Genomic DNA, 23,845 nt, shown 5'->3' with positions numbered 1-23,845 from the left:
GCAATACAAACTGAAAATAAGCTCTATGCATAGGTTACAGGCTTGCTTTGTACAGTTTTCAGCAACATATTTTTTTCATTTTGCAAATAAATGGGTAAATACTGTATCAATTATCGTGGCAATTTTCTATGGCAATGAACAAACAACACAAAAATAATCAGACACTGTAGCTGCTGTACAGCTATGTGGATGAGAAAAAGCTGAATGACCAAAGGACAGTAAAATTCTCTTAATTCTGTGCAAATTCCAATAAAAAACCACAAAAAGTTCTGGTTTTTTGAGTTTAATTGGAGCTTTATTATTTAAGCTGTGACTTCACAGTCTTCACCTTCAGCAATTTGCAAAGAGGAGGCATACAAGAAAGGTTACAACACTTAATGGAAGGGACTCCCTGCTGAACAGGGGGGAAGGGTGCAATGCCAAGGCAGAAGAACTGGGAGCGCCAATTTGTTCTCAAGTCTCATGTGAGGACTCACGGAAAAGGCTGATTACTTGAAAGAAATCAAGGAAGTAAGTTAAGGAAGCAGACCCTGGGATTAAAGTGAGCTGGAACCAGAAAGAGACAAACACCAATGGCAAAATGCAAATAAACCAAGCAGAGCAAATCCAGACAGAACCCAAACAGTAACAGAGGCAGAATGAATAAATAAAGTCCCTAGGATTAAACCAGATTTATCCTGCCACTCAGCTTCTTCAACAGACATATAAAGCTGTAATTGACTGTGGCATGGTGGCTTCAGCCTCTGCTCCCCTGAAGCCACTGTCCAACCAGGTAGAAAAATAAAGGTCTAATTCACTGGAAATTCTTTCATTTACAAAACTAATGGAATAGGGTTTGTTTTTATGCTTCTGTGTCAACTTCCGATTTATCTTCAACTCCATTCTGCTCATCTTTCATTTCTTCGTCTTCAGTGTGGCTGGTTTGAAAAGCAGCAGCTGACTAAGTAGAGAAACAAAAAATATATTCCTTTGTTACACAACACTGCTAGCATTTGCAAGCAATACCACAAATCCACAAATGTTTGATTCTTATCACTGGGATACCTGGTCTCCCTGCAAGACTGAATTAATATATTAGGACCTTCAGCCAAGAGAAATAAAAAAATTTCTTTGCATTTCTTACAAATCTAAGAAACCAGGAGCAGTTTAGAGGAGGCTGAGAAATAATACTGGTGTTAGATGGTTATGATTCATAATGTGGTGAGTGCACACTTGCCACATAACACTTCAAGAGTTCTCCCACAAACTGAAAGTAATGTAGGATGCTTCTGCACAGAACTGCTTTCATCCTGCTTCAGTTTCCATGTGATTCAATTTCAGCAATTCCCATATCATGCCCCCACTTCCAACTTGTACGAGGCACACGGACTCAAGATACAAAGAGATATCTTTGTTGGACAACAAGTTTCATACAGAATGGCTTCAACTCAACAAGAGTCACTCGGATGTCCTCTGTAAGAGCTTAGCCAGAAGAAAATCTGACAAGGTGGCTGCTCTAAAAGCCCCCTTCCTTGCTGTACCCTCCAGTCCACCTAAAAAGGTGTGGAAGGCAGAGCGCCATGTGGTAAAGATCAGAGGTCAGTTTTTACAACAGGACATAACCAGCACATCCTGACCTTGCAACCATTTTCAAACACAGTAATGGGAGGTAGGAATGTATCGTCCTGCTCATCTCAAAAGATAGTGCAATGAAATTGCTATTCCACCTCTCAGCCTAGCACCCTGAACCATCCATTTTATTGTGAGGTTAGATGAGAGCCAGACAAGAACAAGCAAAACCGTATGTATGCACTGCTGGGGGAGGGGAAAGAGGGGTAGAATCCTTAAACTGAAATGTTACATCAACTTAGCTGCAACAAGAAACTACAGCCAAAGAACATCCAGGCATCAAAGGCCAACCTTTCATCCTTAGGAGCGTTCTGTGAAGTACACCAGAGCAAAGGCTCCTCTCCACAGAAAATCTGTTAGCTAGGAATCCTGGGCTTCAGATAAGGTGATGAGCATTCTGACCTTTAACAATTCACACTTTACATATGTGAACTGTTCAAATTCATTAAAAGAACTACTGATGCAAGAGATAGGCAGATGTCAGGAATTTCAGAACTATAGTCCAAGCTCCCTTCTCAGCAATCAGAAGATATTTGGTAAACAAAATCTCTTCTCCAGACTCCTGAACTTCTCCTACCACCACTAACAGAGAAACTGTTGGAGTTAGAGTAAAGCAACATGTTATATCAGTTAACAGGAAAACATCTCTTCTTGCAAGAAAAAAATCCCAAAAACTCACATGGGGAGTAAGCATCTTTTGTTTACAGTTCCATGTTCCATCGATCCCTTTTCATACAAATCCATTTTGAAGTAGGCCAGATGGGTCCGAGAAAAAAAATATGAGTGTAAACACATGCACATTCCCAAGATCATCGAACTATGGAGAAGAATGAACCAGGCCAACAACATCCTGGCTTGTATAAGAAATAGCGTGGCCAGCAGGACTAGGGGAGCGATCGCCCCTTTGTATTTGGCACTGGTCAGACCACACCTCAAATACTATGTTTAGTTTAAGGCCCCTTGCTACAAGAAAGACATTGAGGTGCTGGAGCCTGTCCAAAGAGCAACAAAGCTGGTGATGGGTCTAGAGGACAAGTCCTGTGAAGAACAGCTGCAAGAGATAGGATGAGAGGAAACAGCCTTAAGTTGCACCAGGGGAGGTTTAGATGGGATATTAGAAAAAATTTCTTCACCAAAAGGGTTGTCAAGCATGGGAACAGGCTGCCCAGGGAAGCGGGTGAATCACCCCCCCTGCAGGTATTTAAAAGATATGGAGACATGGCACTTAGGGACCATGGTTAGTGGTGGACTTGGCAGTGTTAGGTTAATGGTTGGACTCGATGATCTTAAGGGTCTTTTCCAACCTAAATGATTCTATGATTCTATAAACTGATTCTGTCTGAAGCAGATGGAAAAACTGAAACTAAGCTGTCTTTGTAGTATCCCGAACAGTCTGCAAAGACTGTGAGTCTGTCTTTTGCCAAGAATACAACTCTACCATCTGTCTTAGGGCTGAGGTATACATTCTGAAAAGCACAAAGGCAGCCCTTTCATACTTTTAGTGATATAGCTTGTTTCAGCAATCCACTCTTCCTCTCTGAACAGCAGATCTTGCTGTATCTCACACCTAAGAGTGGAAGCCAGATTCCCAGCAGCTGTGCTAGCTGAAAGGAACCTGCACACCAGTGGCTGACAGGTGGCAATTAAAACCTGCCCTTTCAAAAATGAAGATGCTCAACAGTGAAGTAAGTCTAGTTTAGATGCTGTATCTTTATCTTCCTCAGGTTTTTTCATTAAAGCCTACCGAAACTTAAGGTTTCATGGCTATACATGACAACATCTAAAAGGACAGAATACTTTCTTACAGGTTCCAATAAGCAAGGACTGTTGAATCAGGCCACTTTATCCAGATACATAACTACATGGATAATGACACTTTCCTTGCAGAATCAGTGGGGGACGTCTGCATTTGTGTTTGTTTTCTATCCTCCACGAAAAGCAGGACCAAATCCACAGAACTACTGCTACTCTTTGAAGAGGAAAAAAAAAACCCTATCAAAAAACCACCCCACAACAAAAAAAAACCACAAACGCAACAGCTTGCCCACCCAACCATCCAGTTAGGTGTTACTGTATGGTCACTGTATGACTAATTTAGCAGAGTAAGAGGTGAAGAACAGGATACATCTCCTATTGCCTCTGGGAGATAAACTCATTTCAGATATATCTCATTTTGGAAGATTGAGGGAGGGGAAGACAGGTTTGTGAAGTGTTTCATGTAGGAAATTGTCAGCTGACAGTCTGAGATGCCTGAATTGTCAGGATACACTCATCTGAGGACAACAGGCCCCTGGACAGATTCACTGACAGTTAACTGTAGGAAACTGACATACCAATCTGAAAAATTTTTGCTTCAGTTCTCCACACCTATTCTGGGAAGGTGACACAAAGATTTGTGAAAGTAATCTCACAAGATGTAAGCTTCTGCACTGAGAAAATTTGAGTCTGACAGAAATCCCAGATTTGTCTTGGAGGTTTATCTAGTCCTTCTGGACCATCAGATTTAAGGAAAACAAACACAATATTTTCTTAGGATATGTGATTCTCACCAGTAACTTTGAATCTTTTTTGCTAGCTGATACAACCTTGTAATAACCTGTATTCAAATATTGCCATTGCTAACTGAACTAGCATTTACTAAAATTCTAGTGAAAGCTTAGTAGGAAAGCCGTCCATAGAGTAGAATAATCTTCTGACAGTCTGAATTCTGACACTTCATTATCAATCTGTGACGTTTGAGATGGAGAACATCAACATCTTAATGTCTCCATGAGAACAAAGATGGTGCTCAGCATCATCTGTATGACAGACATAAGGACTTGGTAGACTGGCCACCCTGGCACCAGAACAGACTGTTCTTTAGAAGATCAGTTCAAGGATAAGAGGCACTTTTTTTTCTGTTCTTGCATGTTACCATGTTTGCATCTCATCACTTCATTTGCTTTCTGATTAACCCTGGTCAGTTGCAAAATCAGATGAAATAAGTAAAAGCATTGTGTGCAATGCTTGGCACTGCTAGTTTTCTTGTTCAAACAAGATGGCCTAATCATTTTGGCTGTTGGCTATTTCCAGTCTTTGCCCCCAGAGGAAGCTACTTGAGTGTTCTCTCACTATATTTCTCCATACTAAGAAGTAAGCTGAGTATGTAAAACACTATTCCTTGTCTAACCCATGACACCACCTCTTAGTCTTCTGGAATAGTGTTACTTACCTTTAAGTCTCTGTCTGCAAGCCTTTGAAACATGTTGGCATACATCTTCTTCTCTTTCTCATGCTGCTCCCGTATTTTTTGCTGACAAGTTACCAGTTGCACTTTGGCGGCTTTGTTACTTGGATAAAGTTGTATCACTTTCTGGAAATCTCCCCGGGCCAATTCAAAGTCATTGACTGCTAAGTGCGCTTCTCCACGCCTGAAGAGGCCTTTTTCATTGTTGCTGTCCAATTCGAGTGCCTGCATTAAAAATCCAAAGCAAAAATCACATTAGATTTTTTTTTTAAAATAATACGCAGTTGGAACGCCAGAGACTGTGAGAAACTGTACCTTCCAATGTAATTTATGAGTCTTGTCAGGGCTTACTAATAAGTTGAGTTGAATACAGTAGAAGTAAGTACAAAGAGGACTGAATATAGTAGGCTATTTTACAGAGAACAGGCCAGTCTAAGATTTAGTTCTGGCTCTCCCTTCAAGCTCTCTGAAGGACCTTTGCCAACATGACTACTTTCTCAGAGTCTCTCATTTCTAAATACTTAAATATTCTCAATGTAGCAGGAAGTTAGTAAATGATATTCAAAGGACAATTATTACAAAAATAACCTGCTCTGCTAGCTGATAAGAAAGGCCAAACACCACATGGCCTGGTATCCCTCAAACTCTTGAAGCAAGAGAAAAACTGTCAGATTGCTTGTGCAGCTTAAGAATAAACAAACCCTTACTACCTTGTTGCAGTTCTCCAAAGCCTGGGAGTATTCCTTCAGCTTGAGATGGCACATAGCTAGATTTAGGTGGGCAGCAAGCCTCAAGCTTTTGGCTTTTGTATCCTCCTCATCAGAGAGTCCTGGTTCATGCTCCAGCCATGACACAATCTTTTTATACTGTAATGCTGCCTGTTTGTATTTCCCCTCCTGTAAACAAAGCAGTTCAATTATCACACAGCTCATCACACAGTAACTTTTATATCTCTCTCTCCCCTTCATCTTACCATGAGCAGATGATCTGAAAAGTAGTTCAGACAAATCAGAAAATAACTTCTACCATCAAAAATATACTGCTTCTGCAAGCTATTCCTGCATAGGAACAGAAAATCTTCAGGAATACCTACTAGCTCCCCCACTAATGCTAGGGGTATAGGCCAGCATTGATACCTCACTCTCAACTCCCACCTTATCTTCAACTTCTGATACAAAAGAAGGAAGATGGAGCATTTTTTCAAAACAGCACAACTATTGCTGTGTCATGAAAATAGTGGGAAAGTCTGCCTTTAGGTGGTCAAATTGTTTGAAACAGTTTCTCCATACATCTCTACCAAAATGAATGTTGTTCATTCACAGCATTATCCCACAGTAGGAACTTAAGATACTGTAGTCTTGCTACTATTCAATGTATGCCCCAAAGTTATCTGTAGGTACAAGCAAACTGCTTTGACACAGAAAACTAACTCCCTGAGGAGTTAGTTCTTTGGAATTCCAACTCTGAGGCTCTCTCTTTTTTAAGATACCATCCCCTCCCATCTTCCCTGTAAAAAGTCACAGAGAATACCACGAACACTGCTCTGAAATGACAGAATCTGTAATCATCATTATCAGTTTATGACACGGACTAAGAAATGCTACTACTACTTGGGGACTGTAATTTACCTTGAAGTATTGAGTGCCTCTCTCCTTCACAATGTAGCTTTGCTCCAGCTTCTCATCTATGTTCATTTCCCAAGACTCTCTAGCCTACCCAAATAGAAACAGTTCAAGTCAATTACACAGCTTCTGGGAAAACCAAGTAGCTATGCTGCTTACCACTAAAAATATGGTAGAAATAGGTTTGCCAAAGCAGAGTTTTGCACTGCTACTGGAAATCGGGCTAGAGCAGGGGGGACACTGACAGCAACAGACAGGGATACAGTAAGAACAAGGACAATTTCAGCCAAGAGCTCCCAGTGTGCCACCACTGACAACAATGGCTCCCCTGTTTCAGATCAACATTCCCGGATTCCATCGTCCTTGTTTAAGCTGCACTCACACTTCTTCCCCCACCTTCCAATCTCTTTGGGACTTCACCTCTTGTTCCTACCTTTTCAAAGCTTTTAAGTTTCACTTCGTACTGCAGCTCTGCATCTGGAGGGATCTGAAATTTCTCCTTCCCAGCACTTCCAAAACCATAGCTGTAAGATGGGGGTGGGGAGCGGATGGAGACAAAAAAAAAAAAAAAAAAAAAAAAGAGTTCCAAAACCACCCAGACAGCCATATTCTCTACATAGGAAGCTGGAGGCAACACACTCATGCAAATCTAGGATCCTTATACAGCATTATTACAAAACAAAGGCTTTAGGAGTTCTGGATACTATTCTAAGGTTAGCAAGCACAAGGTAGAAGAAAGCTGGAGAAACCTGGGGTTAATTTCATTGATCTCTAGGTTACAGATTCTTTTTTTTTTTCAGCTTATGTGAAAGAAACTCAATTTATCTCTCCATCAAGGGAAAAAATACTTTCAAGTTATACATATCTTGCTTTATATTCACAGTCTGAAACTGGATATTTCCTTCAGAGCACCTGTATTTTAGTACTATTCTTAGAAAAGCAAAGACAACAATAAATACAGAGATTAAGTGAACAGCTGTACACTTCATATACTGCCAATCAGCTGATTAACAGTACATGAAAGGCTCTGCGCTGCAACTCCAGGAAGAAGCTGAACATTAGCAGGAAACCCCTCAAGATCAGATTGCCTTGCTTCTCTTCTCCCCCATCAGGTTCAGTTACAGTTTAAAAAATTTAAAATAACAACTGAAATTAATTAAAGTTTGATGGAAACAATTGATGCAAACTCCACTTGTTTCAGGTGTGCTCTCACTGTAGAGAGAAAATCCCGCTTATATCCAAGACTGTTTAAGGTTACAATGTTGGTCAGTCACATGTCTCAGGTTAGCTGTTCTCATCCCGGAGAATTCCCATAATGCTCCAAGGTTTGGATATAACTCTGCCTTGTATCTCAGAGGAATCCTGAAGGCCTTTTTCCAAAAGGTTTTCAGAATACCAGTGAATGTCTTCTGCTGACAAAGGATTTCTGATACTCTTTAGTAATCACATCACCTAAGGACTAGCTATCTGATCACACTGGGCTCCTCAGAAGGCTCATCAGCTCCTTCCCTGTTCTGAGGCTGTTCTTCAGGGTATCTTCATATGCACAGTCAGTACTGTTTCCTTTGGAGTGCTACTACTTCACAACCTAGTGGCAAAGCAGTCTTAGCTTCATACTTCTCATACATCTATCTTTTGGGGCTGATCAAGTTTTTACTACAGCACTGAAAAAAGCTGAAAGGCATTATAACAAAACACTTAGTTCTTGCCAGATGCTTAGTGTAAGCCCTTCAAGTATCAAAAGATCAGAAACAGCATACTTGGGTTTGAGATAGAACACAGATTCCTCCAATTTCTCCATTCTTTGAATTCCTTTCTCCAGACCGTGAGGAAGATCATAGCTGTCACCTTCTCCGATCTCGAACTGCAGCTCCCGCCTGTCAAAAACACGATCTCCATATCGGCCTTCAAACTGGACTGGTAACAAAAAACAGAACAATCCAGAGAAAAATCAGAAGATATCCATGTATAGCAAGGGGCAGGTAATACAGGTAATATAGGGACTGCCAAAGCCTTCTTCTAAACAGTCTTTTCTCTTTTAACAGCTACCTATGCTTGATGGCTGCTGGCAGCAAATACAACTTCTGCTGCTAAACTTAATAAACCCTTTTTTTCATTCATTTATGTGGGTTTTTTTTTCACTCCAACAAGTGCCAGAACTACCTCCCCTCTTGTTCCTCAGCAAATGGAAATACTTATTAGACTCATCTACCTTTTGTGATGAGATAAGCACTTAGCAGATTCACTATCTCCGGAGAACACAGCTGCTGGAAAATGTAAACCTCACTGGACATAAGAGAATGAAAGCTTGTTCTAGGTTGTTAAGTTACTTAGTAAAGGGAAGAGAAGCCACATATTCCTCTCTCTCACTGCAAGGTGTTGTAGACTGGGAAAAGGTTCTGTGCTCTCACGTGGCAAACGCATTTACTATTTGTATAACATACTTACTCTCTACAAGTGCACCCTCATTGGGCTTGGAGTAGCCTTCCCCTTTTTTACGGATTCTTCGGATGATGCCACCATCTTCATCATCAGTGAGATCCTCTCCCTTGAACTCAAAAAGTTCTATCTGTGGAGGGAAAAATGCCTTGCATTTATTCTCATCCCATTAATTTCATAACTCACAAGATTTGTTCTCCAGAGACCTTTGGAACTATAGCTGTTCAGGAAGCCACTGTCTTAGTTAATGTCCTGTAAGGTAACAGATAGCCAAAGCTATGAAGATGCTGTATTCAGTAGACACTGGATGGAAACCTACTGAAGAGTTTCAGATTATATTCAGGCCTTTATGTCTTTTTTCTCCAACAATCTTGGTCTCCCAATACTACAAATTAGATCCTTTAATTGAAGGGACTGTGAACCTAGCTTCTGAATAAAGCTTCCATGAGCCACAATTCTTAGGGACTACTAATACAAAAAACATTCTACGGGTTTCTTTAATAGTATTTTTGCTAATGACTGCAGGCAGAAGTATGGATAGTACTTTTTGGGCTTGAGTGGGGTTTTTTGTTTTATTTTTAGTATGAGGGAAAATACACATAAAGCCAGGAAGAATTTGCTCTTAGCTGCCACTTCACAGTGCTACCACACTGAGCAGCAGCTGTCACACCCTCTTCCTCTACAGTCAAGTGGAATCACCAGTAGGGTCACTGCATCCAAAGGCTGGGGAGGTTTCCAAGTAATGCAAGGACAAAAGAAGCAGGAAAATGACAGATGCAATCCTCATCCTTAAGACCTGATTATACCCTTAATACCACTTATGGTCAAATTCAGATCAACTTTAAAGTGCTTGGAATGGAGCCCAAACTGATTCCAAATACCTGTACTGCAATATTAAAACAAATTCAAGAATGTCTTTTCAGATTTCAGTTGCTACCTGCATGTTTGTTCATCCTCCTACCCTTGTGCCACAGGACAACGGTTTCAAAACCTCTGTGTCATTCTCCCTTGCATGCCTGAACAGAGATAGTCCTCTCTTTACTCATGTTTTCCCCTCTAGTCTTGCCTTATCACTGTGTATTGTGGGATCATTTCAGGGAAAAAAGTATTTCCAGAAGAATGATAAAACAACAACACCTTTAATCTAAACTTCTTGCTGCAACAAATTGTTCAGAATTTTTAAGAGCTGGTATTAATGTAGGAGATAACTATTCAGCTTGACTCTTCATATAACCTCCCAAGTCTAATGCAAATCATAGTCTGAAGTGGGAGTACAATGACAAGATGGGAAAACAGTCTAGTCACAAGCGAAATTTGTTGCTGCTGCTATGAAATTAAGAAAAAAAAAATCTTTTGCTATACTATTGTTTTACTCAAACATAGGAAAAACAGCAAGCCATTATAATCAGCATTGTTTAGACTAAGTAACTCATTAAAAAAAAAAGTTCAGTGCTAATGCTGTGGACGTTCATAACACTGGACTTAAGATACTTGGAACGCAAAAGGAATTGAATGTTCACCAGCACAAAGAGTACTTCCACTTTCTATTTTGATGGATACCTAATAACAAGTAATATTCTGGTCCTTCTCTTCAGTCTGTCTCAAACAAGCTAAGTCACTCCAGAACATACCACTGATGACCATACAGGTTTCCCCTCCTCTTTTTGTTTTTACCTGAACAACAGTATTCGATGGAAGAATCTTTTTATATTTCTCAGCAAAAGCAATCATGAGGAAGAAAAGAAAAACAAACAAAACCCCCAAAACACCCCAGACCAAACCATAAGACATCTATTATTTCAGGTCATAACCAAACGCTGACGTGGTGATGACACAGCTACAAAAATCTTTTAATGTAAATTTTACAGGGTCCTTTTTAAGGCAACTCATACAAAATTTTGGTATGGTGATGGCACTTGCAAAGGAACCATGCTGACATCGTTTTAAATAATAAAAAGGAAAGACGGGTGCAAGACTAAAGAAAGTGGAAACTCAAAGCGTTTTTCAGTGCCTGAGAGTCATACTAGCCAGAAATCACTCCTACTTAACTAAAATTTAGGAGAACTTTCTGAATCCAAGTTTTATGCCGCCCCCCCCGAATTCAGGACATACCTGGCACTGCTTATTTGTTGTGGCCAGTCATCCGCAGACCATTTTGTTAGGGGAGCACAAAACCATCATGGGCAGCTTCAGTGCGTTTCTGTCTTTCTCCCTTTTCTCCTCTAACATTACTGCTCAGGCATGCATTAGGGGATATAAAGGGTCATGAATGAAACACTACTTCTACCTAAACAGTACCTAGAAGATGGAGAGGTCAGACTGGCATCATTTAGAAAAACCTAGTGGGAAGTGAAGCATCTGGATAACTGTATCAGACAGACTCAGCAGTACTCTGATGAAACAAACCCCATCTTGCAGTTAGTGTTTTCATTTATCAAAAGGTTAGGTATTATCTCTTGTTGCAGGACAATGAGGTAGCATCCTGCATACTAGTGCTAATCCCTTAGGAATCCTTTATTATGCTGCTAAGGTAGGTCTTGAGCTTTGAGACGCTGCACATGGAGAGTAAAAAGCAGAGAAGCTGAACATCTTCAATAATTGCTACACTGAAGTTCTGTTTGTTTTTCCTTTCTCTCAATCAAAATGAAGTGAGCAGAAAAAGGTGGAGGGGTGGTGGTGGGGAGCCAACCGAAAAAAAAAAAATCCAAAACACTAGAGTTTGCATTTGAGTCGTCAGGTCAGAACATAGTAAATACATGTTAGTGTTTTTACCTCCCCCTTCAATCCTACCCTATATTACACATAGCCAACACTTGCATTTGTGCAAAGCACACAGCATTTCAGCATGTGTAGTTTGATCCAATATAAATAAGTCATAAATATCTTCAGATTTATACATTAAAAATGTTGTTCAAGAACAGCTTTGCAAGATATTCTTTTTGAACAGTCAACTGCAGAAATAATGGCATTACTTTTTATGTACTGGAAAGGAGTAAGTTCTCATCCTTTAGTGGCCTGGGATACAACCTGCTGGCAGCATCTTTTGAATCCTTTCACACAAGATACATCTTTAATGCTATTTACTCACAATTTCATGGAAAAAAGAAATGTAAATACACTATTCAAATGTAATACAAATACAATATCCAAGTACGTTTAATTTATCTTTCTTAACAGATGTTTGTTGTTTCCATTAAAATCTAAATAGGTTTTCATCCCTACTCCATGAACTGTTTCTACCTTTCTCAGATATTAGATAAAACATTCAATCTTAGAGCAATCATCAGAGCTTAAAAACTTTCCTTATGCCCCCAACACAGGGAGTCCATTCCATTGACTAAGTATTTTAGAACAAAGTAATTTTAAAAATCACACTTATAAAGAGTCCATCTGCCTTTTCTCTGGTGCAAATAATTTTTAAAAATCTTTCTTGGAAAATTAAAATGTTTCAACAGTAAAAATAGATCCTCCTAAAACGCTGTTTAGACTGTTTGACAGAGCATGCTCCAGGAACATTTTAGTATCATCCTCTATGGAAAAATCAAACACAAGTGTCTGCATTCTGAGCAACCACTCCCACTACTGAAATAAATCAGAAGAGACAGCTGCTATTTCCACCCCCTTTTGGGAAGGGTGTTTGGGCGGGGCACAGAAGATGCCTTAAAGATCACTAGGAAGCAAATTCTGTCCTCTACTGGTGAGGTTAAGAAATGTCCATGCTAACTGGCTCCATGCTCACCAAGACATGCAGTTCACCTCCATGTCCATGTGAATTGTAAAACTAGCGTTACCCAGACACCAAACTCAAGACTGCTGAATCTGTGACAGGGACTAAGTGCATACAAATTACTTTGTGATGGTAAGATTTACCAATGTAGCCTGGATCCACAGACAGACGTTGGTAATCAAAAACCTGAATCCAAACTGGTTTTATGGTGCTTTAAGGCTTGTTAAAATGCTTGGCACTACAGAAAACCGAGTTCATAGTTGCAGGGCTGTTCCAAAACACTTTATAGTCTAGCAGTTTATATGGGGTAATTATTTCTTTTCTCCCCTGAATAGCTCAGAAAAGATTGTGTTAGCATTGCACAGACAACAGTAAAAAAGTATGAAAAATATATTACTGAGGACATTAATTGCTCCTTCTGTTGCTGAAAACTTCAAAACATTTAACCTAAGTATCATTACTTGGAGTCTTATGAAGCAGAAAGAGGATTAAAGATTTCATTTTTGCACCCACTTCAGAGTCCACCACTGAGATAGTCCTCCCTCCCCTGCAGTGCTCCCTGCAACCTGCACTTTCCTACAGTGAATCATTCCATATCTGTAAAATTAAAACTATTAACACTGGAAAAAATCTAAATATTTTAAAAACTCCAAAATACGGGAACCTGAGCCACTGCAGATCAGTGGCAGCCAGACTAGAACTATATGCTTTGCCCACACCACCCTAGTTGACCATATTTTAATCTTTAGAAAACCTAACATTCCTGTTTTGACAGGGTATTACGTCACATATTTTCTACAGTGAAATATGTTTGTTTCCTTTTCAAACGTACAGTTTTAGTGACCATGTCTCACTTACCTCAAAAATCAGTGTAGTGTTTGGAGGTATCTTCGGGGGGCTCCCAGCTGAGCCATAGGCATATTCTGGTTTACATGTAATCCGACAGATTTCACCGATCTTCATAGTCGCCACAGCAATGTCCCATGCTTTAATCACCTCACCTATGCAAGTCAAATTTCAGTCACAATTGCTAGACATACATGAAAGACATGATCAGCTGTGAAACTGAGCATCACCACTTTTAATATACAAAACCTAAGATGGAGCAGAAAATACTTAAAGACTTGTGCTTGCTCCAGTTTAAGTACATCAGTTTTAACGCTAATCAAATTATAAAGTTATCTGGACACCAAAATTTGGCTAAATGTCTTCATTCTAGGTGTAGTGAATCTTTTCCTCCCCTTACTTCCTTGCCTACAGGAATACAAGTAATCTGAACACAGACACAGGCTGAAGTGCTTGGCACAATCTCAAATGCGAGGAAATAACAATAAGCTCTTCAAAGAGGAAGGTCTTGGGGTGAGAGATTGCCTGCTCAATTTTTGAAAACAATCCAAAACAACAGCCTTTTCTCTCTGCACTCCAAAGTTGGCAAAGAACAGCATGAGTGGTAACTAAAAGTTACATGCACTTGTAACAGAAAGGGGGAAGAAAGCAGGAGAAGTGGTATTCCTTTTAAAGCCCAAAGTAAACAGAAGCTGGAACCTCAAGTAACAAAATCCTATCTCTTACTCAAGCTCTCCTACTTGCTGCTCCTTTCAACTCAATCGGGCAGCCTTTCTATTAGTCTTGTATTAATAGGTACACTTCATATCATCTCAAATTTCAGTACACTGCAGAATTCATCTCCCAAATAAAGTGACAGGTAAGGAACTGCAAAGGAGAAACTCAGACTGAGTAATAAGATTTGCTGGAACAAGGATATTAGAATTTTTGCATTCAAGAAACGTAGGCTTTTGACAAAGCAGTGCATCTCTGCACTAAGATTCACATTTGGGTTAATTTGGGAACTTAGGGAAAAAGGGAGTACGTTTCATCATGCTGCAGCTCACAGCTGCCCCTGTGCACCCTGTCCCAGTATCTGGCCACAATTAAGTACTCCTGATTCTGAGCCTTCTGCCAAAAAAAACCCAAAAAAATCAACAAAATGTACATTCTGCCTATTTACCTACCCTTTATCATTATGCACCAGGGCAAATTTGCTCCCCTGGAGTGCTTTGTCTGAGGCCCAAGAATTCTTCAGCAGGCCTCATCAAGGGGCTTCACAGTCTTCTCATTCAGAAAAATCTCAAAGCTGTACTGATTAGAATATTCTAAGAGAATAAACCTTAAGATCTGAAAACAAGTTTAAATAGCAACTTTAACACGCAAAGGAGCCACACATGCAAGGAAATCCCATCTCAATTATCACCAAAACTGATCAATACCAGACACAAGGTATTACCTTTCCCCAAGTCAAATGAAAACTTGTCTCTCCTGTCCAGACTGGAGTCAAATTTTGTGCCATCAAGAAGCCATCCTGTGTAATGGACGGTCACTTTATCACCTAGCATCGGAGACTCTGTCCCACTGCCTTCTCTCTTGACAACCTGAGAAAAACAGTTAACAACATCAAAATGATGAAAACAAAGTCTGCTTATTGGACATTAATTCCATTTACTTAAATGCATGCATTATCATCTTCAGTAACTAAAAGATCTGCAGGTTTACTACCATTACCTGGAAATGGATTGACTATTCTGCCTACAGATTAGCAGTGTTGCAAATGCAGGAACCTCAAGATGGCTCTGCCACGATATGAGAACTTAATTGGCAACAGTTGGCACCAGCTTACAGATCTCTGCATCTACAGTTAAATGTCACTTACCTTTCCTCGAAGGTTTTAAATGTTCTTGAAATCTAGTCAGGTAAAGCATCAAACAAGATTTTGGGGTGAGGTTTTTGTTTGTTTGTTTTGCTTTATACAAATACTTCCCTCACCACCACTCTATCATTACCTGAGTCTGGTGTTCTAGGCAAAGCATTTTAACAAGAAAATGAGCTGGTTCTTTCCACACAACATCTATTCTAACATGTAATCTAAAATTAGTTGAGTTAAACCAGACAGTTCAACAAAGGTTAACAGAATCAATGCAGGTTAGTTCTAGCAGCCAATGCAGTAACACTTAGAAATTATTTTACAGGATTAACTTTGTCTCCCCGCAACTCTGACACAGATTGCCAACGCCCCAATTTCACATACAGCTGCAGTATTTGATTTTCTTTTCAAGAGGTCCCCAGCCTAGATAGCAAAACCAGTATCAACTAAATCTACACTGTACAAACAGCAAAATCAGCCAATTTCTTTGGTGTTCATTTGAAATGTATATAAAAATAGGGAATAATACTGACATATCTCATAGGGTTAAGGATATGAAGCCTTGCCTGCAACAGGATTCCTAAAGTTAAAATTTGAGTTTTTCCCAATACTGATTGAAGCCATCTAGCTCTGAGCCAAAGCTCTGCATTACTTTAGCTGCGTAAAAGGTAACCAGTGGAGGACCCTATTTGCTTGCTTCTGCGGAGCCGTGGAAAAGATATTGCTCATACAATACAAAGATTTGTTCCAGGGCAGTTATACAGAAGTATGGATTGGTGTTGCTCCTTTAAAGAAAAGCAATAAAAATGTCATGCCAATCATGTTTTTCACCAAAGGAAGCAGACCGTTGGAAGCCTCCTTTCCAAATTCCAACTTCTTGCAAAAAAACCACTCAATCTCCTACTTTGCCTCCCAACATCCCTGCAACTGACTACAAAACTGAAATGCCAGCACCCTCCACCCTCCACCCAAACCGGAGCTAATGTGGACAGCTTCTGTCAGACTCTTCACAAGCTGAAAGCAGCCAATAGAGAGGGGGAAAGGCAGGCAGGCAGGCAGGCAGAGAGAGAGAGAGAGAGAGGGGGAAAGGCAGGCAGGCAGGCAGAGAGAGAGAGAGAGAGGGGGAAAGGCAGGCAGGCAGGCAGAGAGAGAGAGAGAGAGGGGAAAGGCAGGCAGGCAGGCAGGAAGACAGAGAGAGAGAGAGAGAGAGGGGGAAAGGCAGGCAGGCAGGCAGAGAGAGAGAGAGAGAGGGGAAAGGCAGGCAGGCAGGCAGGAAGACAGAGAGAGAGAGAGAGAGAGGGGGAAAGGCAGGCAGGCAGGCAGAGAGGGGGGGGGAAAGGCAGGCAGGCAGAGAGAGAGAGGGGGGAAAGGCAGGCAAGCAGGCAGAGAGAGAGAGAGAGGGGGAAAGGCAGGCAAGCAGGCAGAGAGAGAGAGAGAGGGGGAAAGGCAGGCAAGCAGGCAGAGAGAGAGAGGGGGGGGGAAAGGCAGGCAAGCAGGCAGAGAGAGAGAGGGGGGGGGAAAGGCAGGCAGGCAGGCAGAGAGAGAGGGGGGGAAAGGCAGGCAGGCAGAGAGAGGGAGGGGGAAAGGCAGGCAGGCAGGCAGAGAGAGAGAGGGAGGGGGAAAGGCAGGCAGGCAGAGAGAGAGAGGGAGGGGGAAAGGCAGGCAGGCAGGCAGAGAGAGAGAGGGAGGGGGAAAGGCAGGCAGGCAGAGAGAGAGAGGGAGGGGGAAAGGCAGGCAGGCAGAGAGAGAGAGGGAGGGGGAAAGGCAGGCAGGCAGGCAGAGAGAGAGAGGGAGGGGGAAAGGCAGGCAGGCAGGCAGAGAGAGAGAGGGAGGGGGAAAGGCAGGCAGGCAGAGAGAGAGAGGGAGGGGGAAAGGCAGGCAGGCAGAGAGAGAGAGGGAGGGGGAAAGGCAGGCAGGCAGAGAGAGGAGGAAAGGCAGGCAGGCAGGCAGGCAGAGAGAGGGAAAGGCAGGCAGGCAGGCAGAGAGAGGGGGAAAGGCAGGCAGGCAGGCAGGCAGAGAGAGGGAAAGGCAGGCAGGCAGGCAGGCAGAGAGAGGGAAAGGCAGGCAGGCAGGCAGGCAGAGAGAGGGAAAGGCAGGCAGGCAGGCAGAGAGAGGGAAAGGCAGGCAGGCAGGCAGAGAGAGGGAAAGGCAGGCAGGCAGGCAGAGAGAGGGAAAGGCAGGCAGGCAGGCAGAGAGAGGGAAAGGCAGGCAGGCAGGCAGAGAGAGGGAAAGGCAGGCAGGCAGGCAGAGAGAGGGAAAGGCAGGCAGGCAGGCAGAGAGAGGGAAAGGCAGGCAGGCAGGCAGAGAGAGGGAAAGGCAGGCAGGCAGGCAGGCAGAGAGAGGGAAAGGCAGGCAGGCAGGCAGGCAGAGAGAGGGAAAGGCAGGCAGGCAGGCAGGCAGAGAGAGGGAAAGGCAGGCAGGCAGGCAGGCAGAGAGAGGGAAAGGCAGGCAGGCAGGCAGGCAGAGAGAGGGAAAGGCAGGCAGGCAGGCAGAGAGAGGGGGAAAGGCAGGCAGGCAGGCAGAGAGAGAGGGGGAAAGGCAGGCAGGCAGGCAGAGAGAGAGGGGGAAAGGCAGGCAGGCAGGCAGAGAGAGAGGGGGAAAGGCAGGCAGGCAGGCAGAGAGAGAGGGGGAAAGGCAGGCAGGCAGGCAGAGAGAGAGAGAGAGGGGGGGAAAGGCAGGCAGGCAGGCAGAGAGAGAGGGGGAAAGGCAGGCAGGCAGGCAGAGAGAGAGGGGGAAAGGCAGGCAGGCAGGCAGAGAGAGAGGGGGAAAGGCAGGCAGGCAGGCAGAGAGAGGGGGAAAGGCAGGCAGGCAGGCAGAGAGAGGGGGAAAGGCAGGCAGGCAGGCAGAGAGAGAGAGGGGGAAAGGCAGGCAGGCAGGCAGAGAGAGAGAGGGGGAAAGGCAGGCAGGCAGGCAGAGAGAGAGAGGGGGAAAGGCAGGCAGGCAGGCAGAGAGAGAGAGGGGGAAAGGCAGGCAGGCAGGCAGAGAGAGAGAGGGGGAAAGGCAGGCAGGCAGGCAGAGAGAGAGAGAGGGGGAAAGGCAGGCAGGCAGGCAGAGAGAGAGAGGGGGAAAGGCAGGCAGGCAGGCAGAGAGAGAGAGGGGGAAAGGCAGGCAGGCAGGCAGAGAGAGAGAGGGGGAAAGGCAGGCAGGCAGGCAGAGAGAGAGAGAGGGGGAAAGGCAGGCAGGCAGGCAGAGAGAGAGAGAGGGGGAAAGGCAGGCAGGCAGGCAGAGAGAGAGAGGGGGAAAGGCAGGCAGGCAGGCAGAGAGAGAGAGGGGGAAAGGCAGGCAGGCAGGCAGAGAGAGAGAGAGGGAAAGGCAGGCAGGCAGGCAGAGAGAGAGAGGGAAAGGCAGGCAGGCAGAGAGAGAGAGAGGGAAAGGCAGGCAGGCAGAGAGAGAGAGAGGGAAAGGCAGGCAGGCAGAGAGAGGGAAAGGCAGGCAGGCAGAGAGAGGGAAAGGCAGGCAGGCAGAGAGAGGGAAAGGCAGGCAGGCAGAGAGAGGGAAAGGCAGGCAGGCAGAGAGAGGGAAAGGCAGGCAGGCAGAGAGAGGGAAAGGCAGGCAGGCAGAGAGAGGGAAAGGCAGGCAGGCAGAGAGAGGGAAAGGCAGGCAGGCAGAGAGAGGGAAAGGCAGGCAGGCAGAGAGAGGGAAAGGCAGGCAGGCAGAGAGAGGGAAAGGCAGGCAGGCAGAGAGAGGGAAAGGCAGGCAGGCAGAGAGAGGGAAAGGCAGGCAGGCAGAGAGAGGGAAAGGCAGGCAGAGAGAGAGAGGGAAAGGCAGGCAGAGAGAGAGAGGGAAAGGCAGGCAGAGAGAGAGAGGGAAAGGCAGGCAGAGAGAGAGAGGGAAAGGCAGGCAGAGAGAGAGAGGGAAAGGCAGGCAGAGAGAGAGAGGGAAAGGCAGGCAGAGAGAGAGAGAGGGAAAGGCAGGCAGAGAGAGAGGGGGAAAGGCAGGCAGAGAGAGAGGGGGAAAGGCAGGCAGAGAGAGAGGGGGAAAGGCAGGCAGAGAGAGAGGGGGAAAGGCAGGCAGAGAGAGAGGGGGAAAGGCAGGCAGAGAGAGAGGGGGAAAGGCAGGCAGGCAGAGAGAGAGGGGGAAAGGCAGGCAGGCAGAGAGAGAGGGGGAAAGGCAGGCAGGCAGAGAGAGAGGGGGAAAGGCAGGCAGGCAGAGAGAGAGGGGGAAAGGCAGGCAGGCAGAGAGAGAGGGGGAAAGGCAGGCAGGCAGAGAGAGAGGGGGAAAGGCAGGCAGGCAGAGAGAGAGAGGGAAAGGCAGGCAGGCAGGCAGAGAGAGAGAGGGAAAGGCAGGCAGGCAGGCAGAGAGAGAGAGGGAAAGGCAGGCAGGCAGGCAGAGAGAGAGAGGGAAAGGCAGGCAGGCAGGCAGAGAGAGAGAGGGGCAGGCAGGCAGGCAGAGGGGGAGGGGGAAAGGCAGGCAGAGAGGGGGGGGAAAGGCAGGCAGAGAGAGAGAGGGGGGGAAAGGCAGGCAGAGAGAGAGAGAGGGGGGAAAGGCAGGCAGAGAGAGAGAGAGGGGGGAAAGGCAGGCAGAGAGAGAGGGGGGGAAAGGCAGGCAGAGAGAGAGAGGGGGGGAAAGGCAGGCAGAGAGAGAGAGGGGGGGAAAGGCAGGCAGAGAGAGAGAGGGGGAGAGGGAACGGCAGGCAGAGAGAGAGAGAGGGAGAGGGAAAGGCAGGCAGAGAGAGAGAGAGGGAGAGGGAACGGCAGGCAGAGAGAGAGAGAGGGAGAGGGAAAGGCAGGCAGAGAGAGAGGGAGAGGGAAAGGCAAGGGAAAGGCAGAGAGAGAAAATACTACCTGTTCAGTTTCCTAGGGAGAGAATGCTCAGTTGAAAAGCAATGCCTGACTTCTCACGGCACACCATCCCCTTATCACGCACCACCTTAGTGGTACAGCAATTATTAGCCTCACAGAATTAATCTATTGATCCCCAAGGGAAAGGCAAGAATTCAAGCAACCACCCTCACAGAGAAAATGGAAGAGACACGTGAAAATCCTGTGTATCTTGTAACCAACCTAAGCTACATTGTGCTTAGAGATAACATTTTTTATGTATGTATACACACACACATATATATCTTAAAGTGGATCCAGACTAGGAATTTTAAAGCAGCCAATCTGCAGTCACTTCGAAATAATAGCTGCATTTAATAGAAATTTTTAAGATTTTCAAAATGCCAGAGTCTTGTAGTATCACACCAAGTCATCCAACAAGAAAATAATTAATTTCTCATTTTCAGTATTTATACAATATTATTCCTTTGCATTTATTTAATTTTCAAAAGACTCACATTTCACTTTTTTCATATACTCAATACGGCAACCCTATTTCCCACAAGATTTACATTTCCCTTTCAGATGAAGAAACCCAATTTTTCTGTTCATTCTGTGATTGCAAATATTTTTATTTCTAAACCTAAATATTCAGACTAGAAACAGCACAAGAACATTCAGCTATACCAGGTGAAATCGTCTAGATAATATTCTGATACAAAGCTAATAAACAAATCAAAGAAACCTCTCCTACAACCAGTGCAATGATACTAGTACAAAATTGGTGTAGATTTGTTAAGAGTTAGACCCTTGATTTCAATGGGTGTATTCTGCACTCTGGCAATTGTTAGAAAAATAAAATCCATGCAGGCAGTACTTCATGACCTCTACAATCTTTTGCCTTATCAATTCACAATCACACCTGTTTTGAGGTTTTACAACCTCAGTTCTTTTGCCAGCTTTCTCCTCCCCTCCTTTAAAAAAAAAAATCATCTGCTGCTTCCCCATCATCAAAAGGGGGGTACTGCATGGACTAGGCAGACACCCACCGCCTTTTACCATGCTCAGGGATCTGCGATGTAGAAGACCCACAGGCAGCTTCCTGGGCAGCCATGCAGGTGAGAATTCTAACTTGGTACTGTGCTAGGTGCAAAAAATACAAACTCTCACCAAAGCATGTTAGCCAGAAACATGGGAAAAGTGGTGTATAGAAGCCAACCACACATCTTCTAACTAGTCCCTGATACCCTTCCTGAACTGGAGACAGCGCCTCTATAACAAACACAGGAATTAAAGCCAGAATTTTGCCTCTGCTGTGGTGTTGCTGTTCTTCTGAAACCTGGAGTTCTGAAATTTCACTGCGGTTAAAAAAGCTTCCAGCGATTGTTCAAATTTTTAAGAGACTAAAGAAGTTTCTAGAGATATGGAAATAGGAAATTTCTGACACAGGAAGTTAGTGCAACTCCCTCTCACGATATCAATTCTGCTACCCTTGTCAACTGACTTCCCAGTACAAAGGAAAGGAGCCAACTTACCAGTTTTCTCCACACAGGGCACAAACCGAGACCGCAGCCAGCCCTACCAGCAACCTCACCTATAGCTTGTTAATAGCTAGTTTAGCTACTGAAGACGAACCAACGGGCAGCTTTTCCGGCTCCCGCCGCCGGGGAGCATTTACATCAGGCCCACGTGTACTGTGCACCATCTCGGGTTTAGAGACTGCTTGCAAGGAAACGAGACAGAGCACCTCATTTTCAGCCTTAAACAGAAGCAGACAGCGCAGCACTGCTCTACACCAGATATGAACGTATACGAAACGCACGTGACCTGCCCAGGCACCATCTTTAATTCCAAGCCCCGAAACACGTGCTGGGGGCAGGGGCGGACCCGGACCCCCCCCAAAACGAGCGGTGCAGGCAGAGCCGCACCCTGCGAGCCGGGCTGAGAGCACGGCCCAGCCCTGCGAGCCCCGGGGGGAACCTCGACCGCAGCGCGATGCGCCGCTCCCCTTCGCAGCTCCCCGTGGCCCCAGCCGGGGTGTGGGAGCAGGGAGCTGCTGTTCGACCCGTGCTGCCGCCGCCGCGTGGGAGGTCCCGCGGGCAGGCAGCGCGTGCGCGGCAGAGACGGCCTCAAGCCCTCCCCGCGCGCCACCACTAACGTTTAATGGGCAAGGGAGCGCGAGACTGCCGGGCGGCGGACAGCCCGGTAACGGCCCCATCCCCTCCCCCGCAGGGGAGGCGGCAGGGACAGGGCGCTGAGGGAGCGCCCGCCAGCGAGCGAACGAGAGGGACCGGGGCCCCCAGCGCTGGCGCGCGGAACCCTCCCCACCGACATCCGAGTCAACGCGAGGGGGTGGGATGGGGATCGCCCGCCCGCCGCCGGGTACCTTAAGAACGCCCTCATCCCGCTTGGGGGTGATGTCCACCCCCTCCGAGGGAGCCCCGTCCCCTTTCATCTCCTCCGCCGTCATCCTGCCTGCCGCTGCCACCGCTGTGCAGGAAAGGGCCACCTCGCGGGGCCAGGGCCGGCCTCCCGCCGGGCTGGCAGTAGTGCCTCGCTGCGCCTCCGGCTCCGAGCAGTGGAGGCGGGCGCCGCGCGCCTCCTTCTCCACTGCCTTCGCCGCAGTGCCGGCCCCCGGCGGTCTGGGAGGAGGGAGGGGAGGGAGGGGAGAGGGAGGGACCGAGAAGTTTCTAGAGAGGCAGCCGGTCTGCCGCAAAGCGCCCGGCCGTGCCAGGGACCAGGGTGAAAGTGCGCGTCGCCCCTGGGAGTGGAGAGGCTGTTGCCAGCAGGGGCGGGAGGCAGCCGCCTGGCGGCGTTACGTGAGCGGGGGGGCGAGGAGGAGGACGAAGAGGAAGGAGCAGAGTTTAGTCTCGAGAGGAGGGAGGGCGGGCGCGGTTTTGCAGCGCGGGGCCCACGTCGCGCAGGTGGTGCAGGCGCACCCGACCTGGTGGCGAAGAAGGGCCGCTGCCCCCTGTCCTGGTATTCCGGGGAGAAGGGTAAAACTAACCCTCGTGTTATCTCAGTATTGGCAGTTTTGGAGGCACGTGGGCTTGTTTTCTTCTTATCGCCTACTGTGCGGTTGTGGACGACTACGGGAGCAGTTGTAGGAAGCGAGCACGGAAGCATCGTAGCGCACAGTGTGACAAGCTCGAGCATCCCTTTGCTTGCTGGGTTCAGGATCCCGTTAGAAACCATGTGCTTGGTTCGTTATCCTGGACTGGGAGAGGTGAAGACATGCTTAGGGTACAGTGCAAGCTCTGTAGCTTGCCTGTCTGACTTACTCTAATGAGAGTAAGTGGCACTGTTTTGTACCTTGACATGCTGCAGGAATATTTGAGTATGCATCAGTAAAATGAGATGCCCCCTCTGAATATGAAGTGTAGATTTAGGAGACTAGGTTCTGGGCTTACTCAGTGTATGTACAAGCCTCATGGGCTGTATGCTACTTTTGGCCGAATCAATTGCGATTTCCCACGATGTAAAATCAGGACTTTGTCAATCACTTCGGGTATAAATAACTAAAGCAAAGGCTTTAAACGCCTTCAACCTTCCACCGCAAGCCACTAACGGGCTCCCCGCCTCGGTCCGCGCAGCTTTACGCAGCTTCCTCCCGGCCCTTCTTGAACTTTCCTCTCCCCGCTCTCCTCCCGCTTTCCCGACGGGCCCTGGGCACTGGGTGGGCGGGCTGCTGTTGCCGCGGCCCTGCCTTCCTGCCTGCCGCAATTGCTCCTCCGCCCCTTGGGCTCCAAAAAAGAGCTGGGGCCG

At 45.7% G+C, this 23,845-nt stretch overlaps 1 protein-coding gene across 5 annotated transcripts; it reads right to left on the bottom strand.

Annotated features, from left to right (window-relative positions):
• Window positions 1-273: 273 nt before the first annotated feature.
• Window positions 274-22,742, bottom strand: FKBP4 (FKBP prolyl isomerase 4). 5 transcript variants are annotated; one of them, XM_064463182.1, is made up of 11 exons: window positions 22,467-22,741; window positions 14,907-15,051; window positions 13,481-13,623; window positions 8,905-9,025; window positions 8,217-8,373; window positions 6,890-6,980; window positions 6,463-6,546; window positions 5,545-5,730; window positions 4,820-5,059; window positions 3,942-3,980; window positions 274-940 (listed from the first exon to the last, which is right to left on the bottom strand). In XM_064463182.1, the coding sequence occupies exons 1-11, from the start codon at window positions 22,548-22,550 to the stop codon at window positions 842-844; spliced, it is 1,389 nt and encodes a 462-aa protein (XP_064319252.1). In that variant the 5' UTR covers window positions 22,551-22,741; the 3' UTR covers window positions 274-841. The 5 variants fall into 5 exon arrangements, with proteins under 5 accessions (XP_064319252.1, XP_064319269.1, XP_064319260.1 ...); XM_064463199.1 differs by having other exon boundaries at window positions 3,942-3,975; window positions 22,467-22,740; XM_064463175.1 differs by lacking the exon at window positions 274-940 and adding an exon at window positions 3,452-3,577 and having other exon boundaries at window positions 22,467-22,742.
• Between the last annotated feature and the right edge of the window lie 1,103 nt (window positions 22,743-23,845).

Source organism: Phalacrocorax carbo, chromosome 1 (assembly GCF_963921805.1).
Source record: "Phalacrocorax carbo chromosome 1, bPhaCar2.1, whole genome shotgun sequence".
Classification (NCBI taxonomy): domain Eukaryota; kingdom Metazoa; phylum Chordata; class Aves; order Suliformes; family Phalacrocoracidae; genus Phalacrocorax; species Phalacrocorax carbo.
Note: the sequence above shows the minus strand (reverse complement) of the source record. Positions and strands in the feature narration are given on the sequence as shown.

Coding starts and splice junctions, on each gene's coding strand:
- FKBP4 (XM_064463175.1), bottom strand. CDS start 22,550: ATGACGGCGGAGGAGATGAAAGGGGACGGGGCTCCCTCGGAGGGGGTG. Junction 3,981..4,819: donor TTGCAGACAGAGACTTAAAG/GTAAGTAACACT, acceptor TCACCTTCCCAG/AATAGGTGTGGAGAACTGAA. Junction 3,578..3,941: donor AGCAAAAATTTTTCAGATTG/GTATGTCAGTTT, acceptor TCCTCTTCAAAG/AGTAGCAGTAGTTCTGTGGA.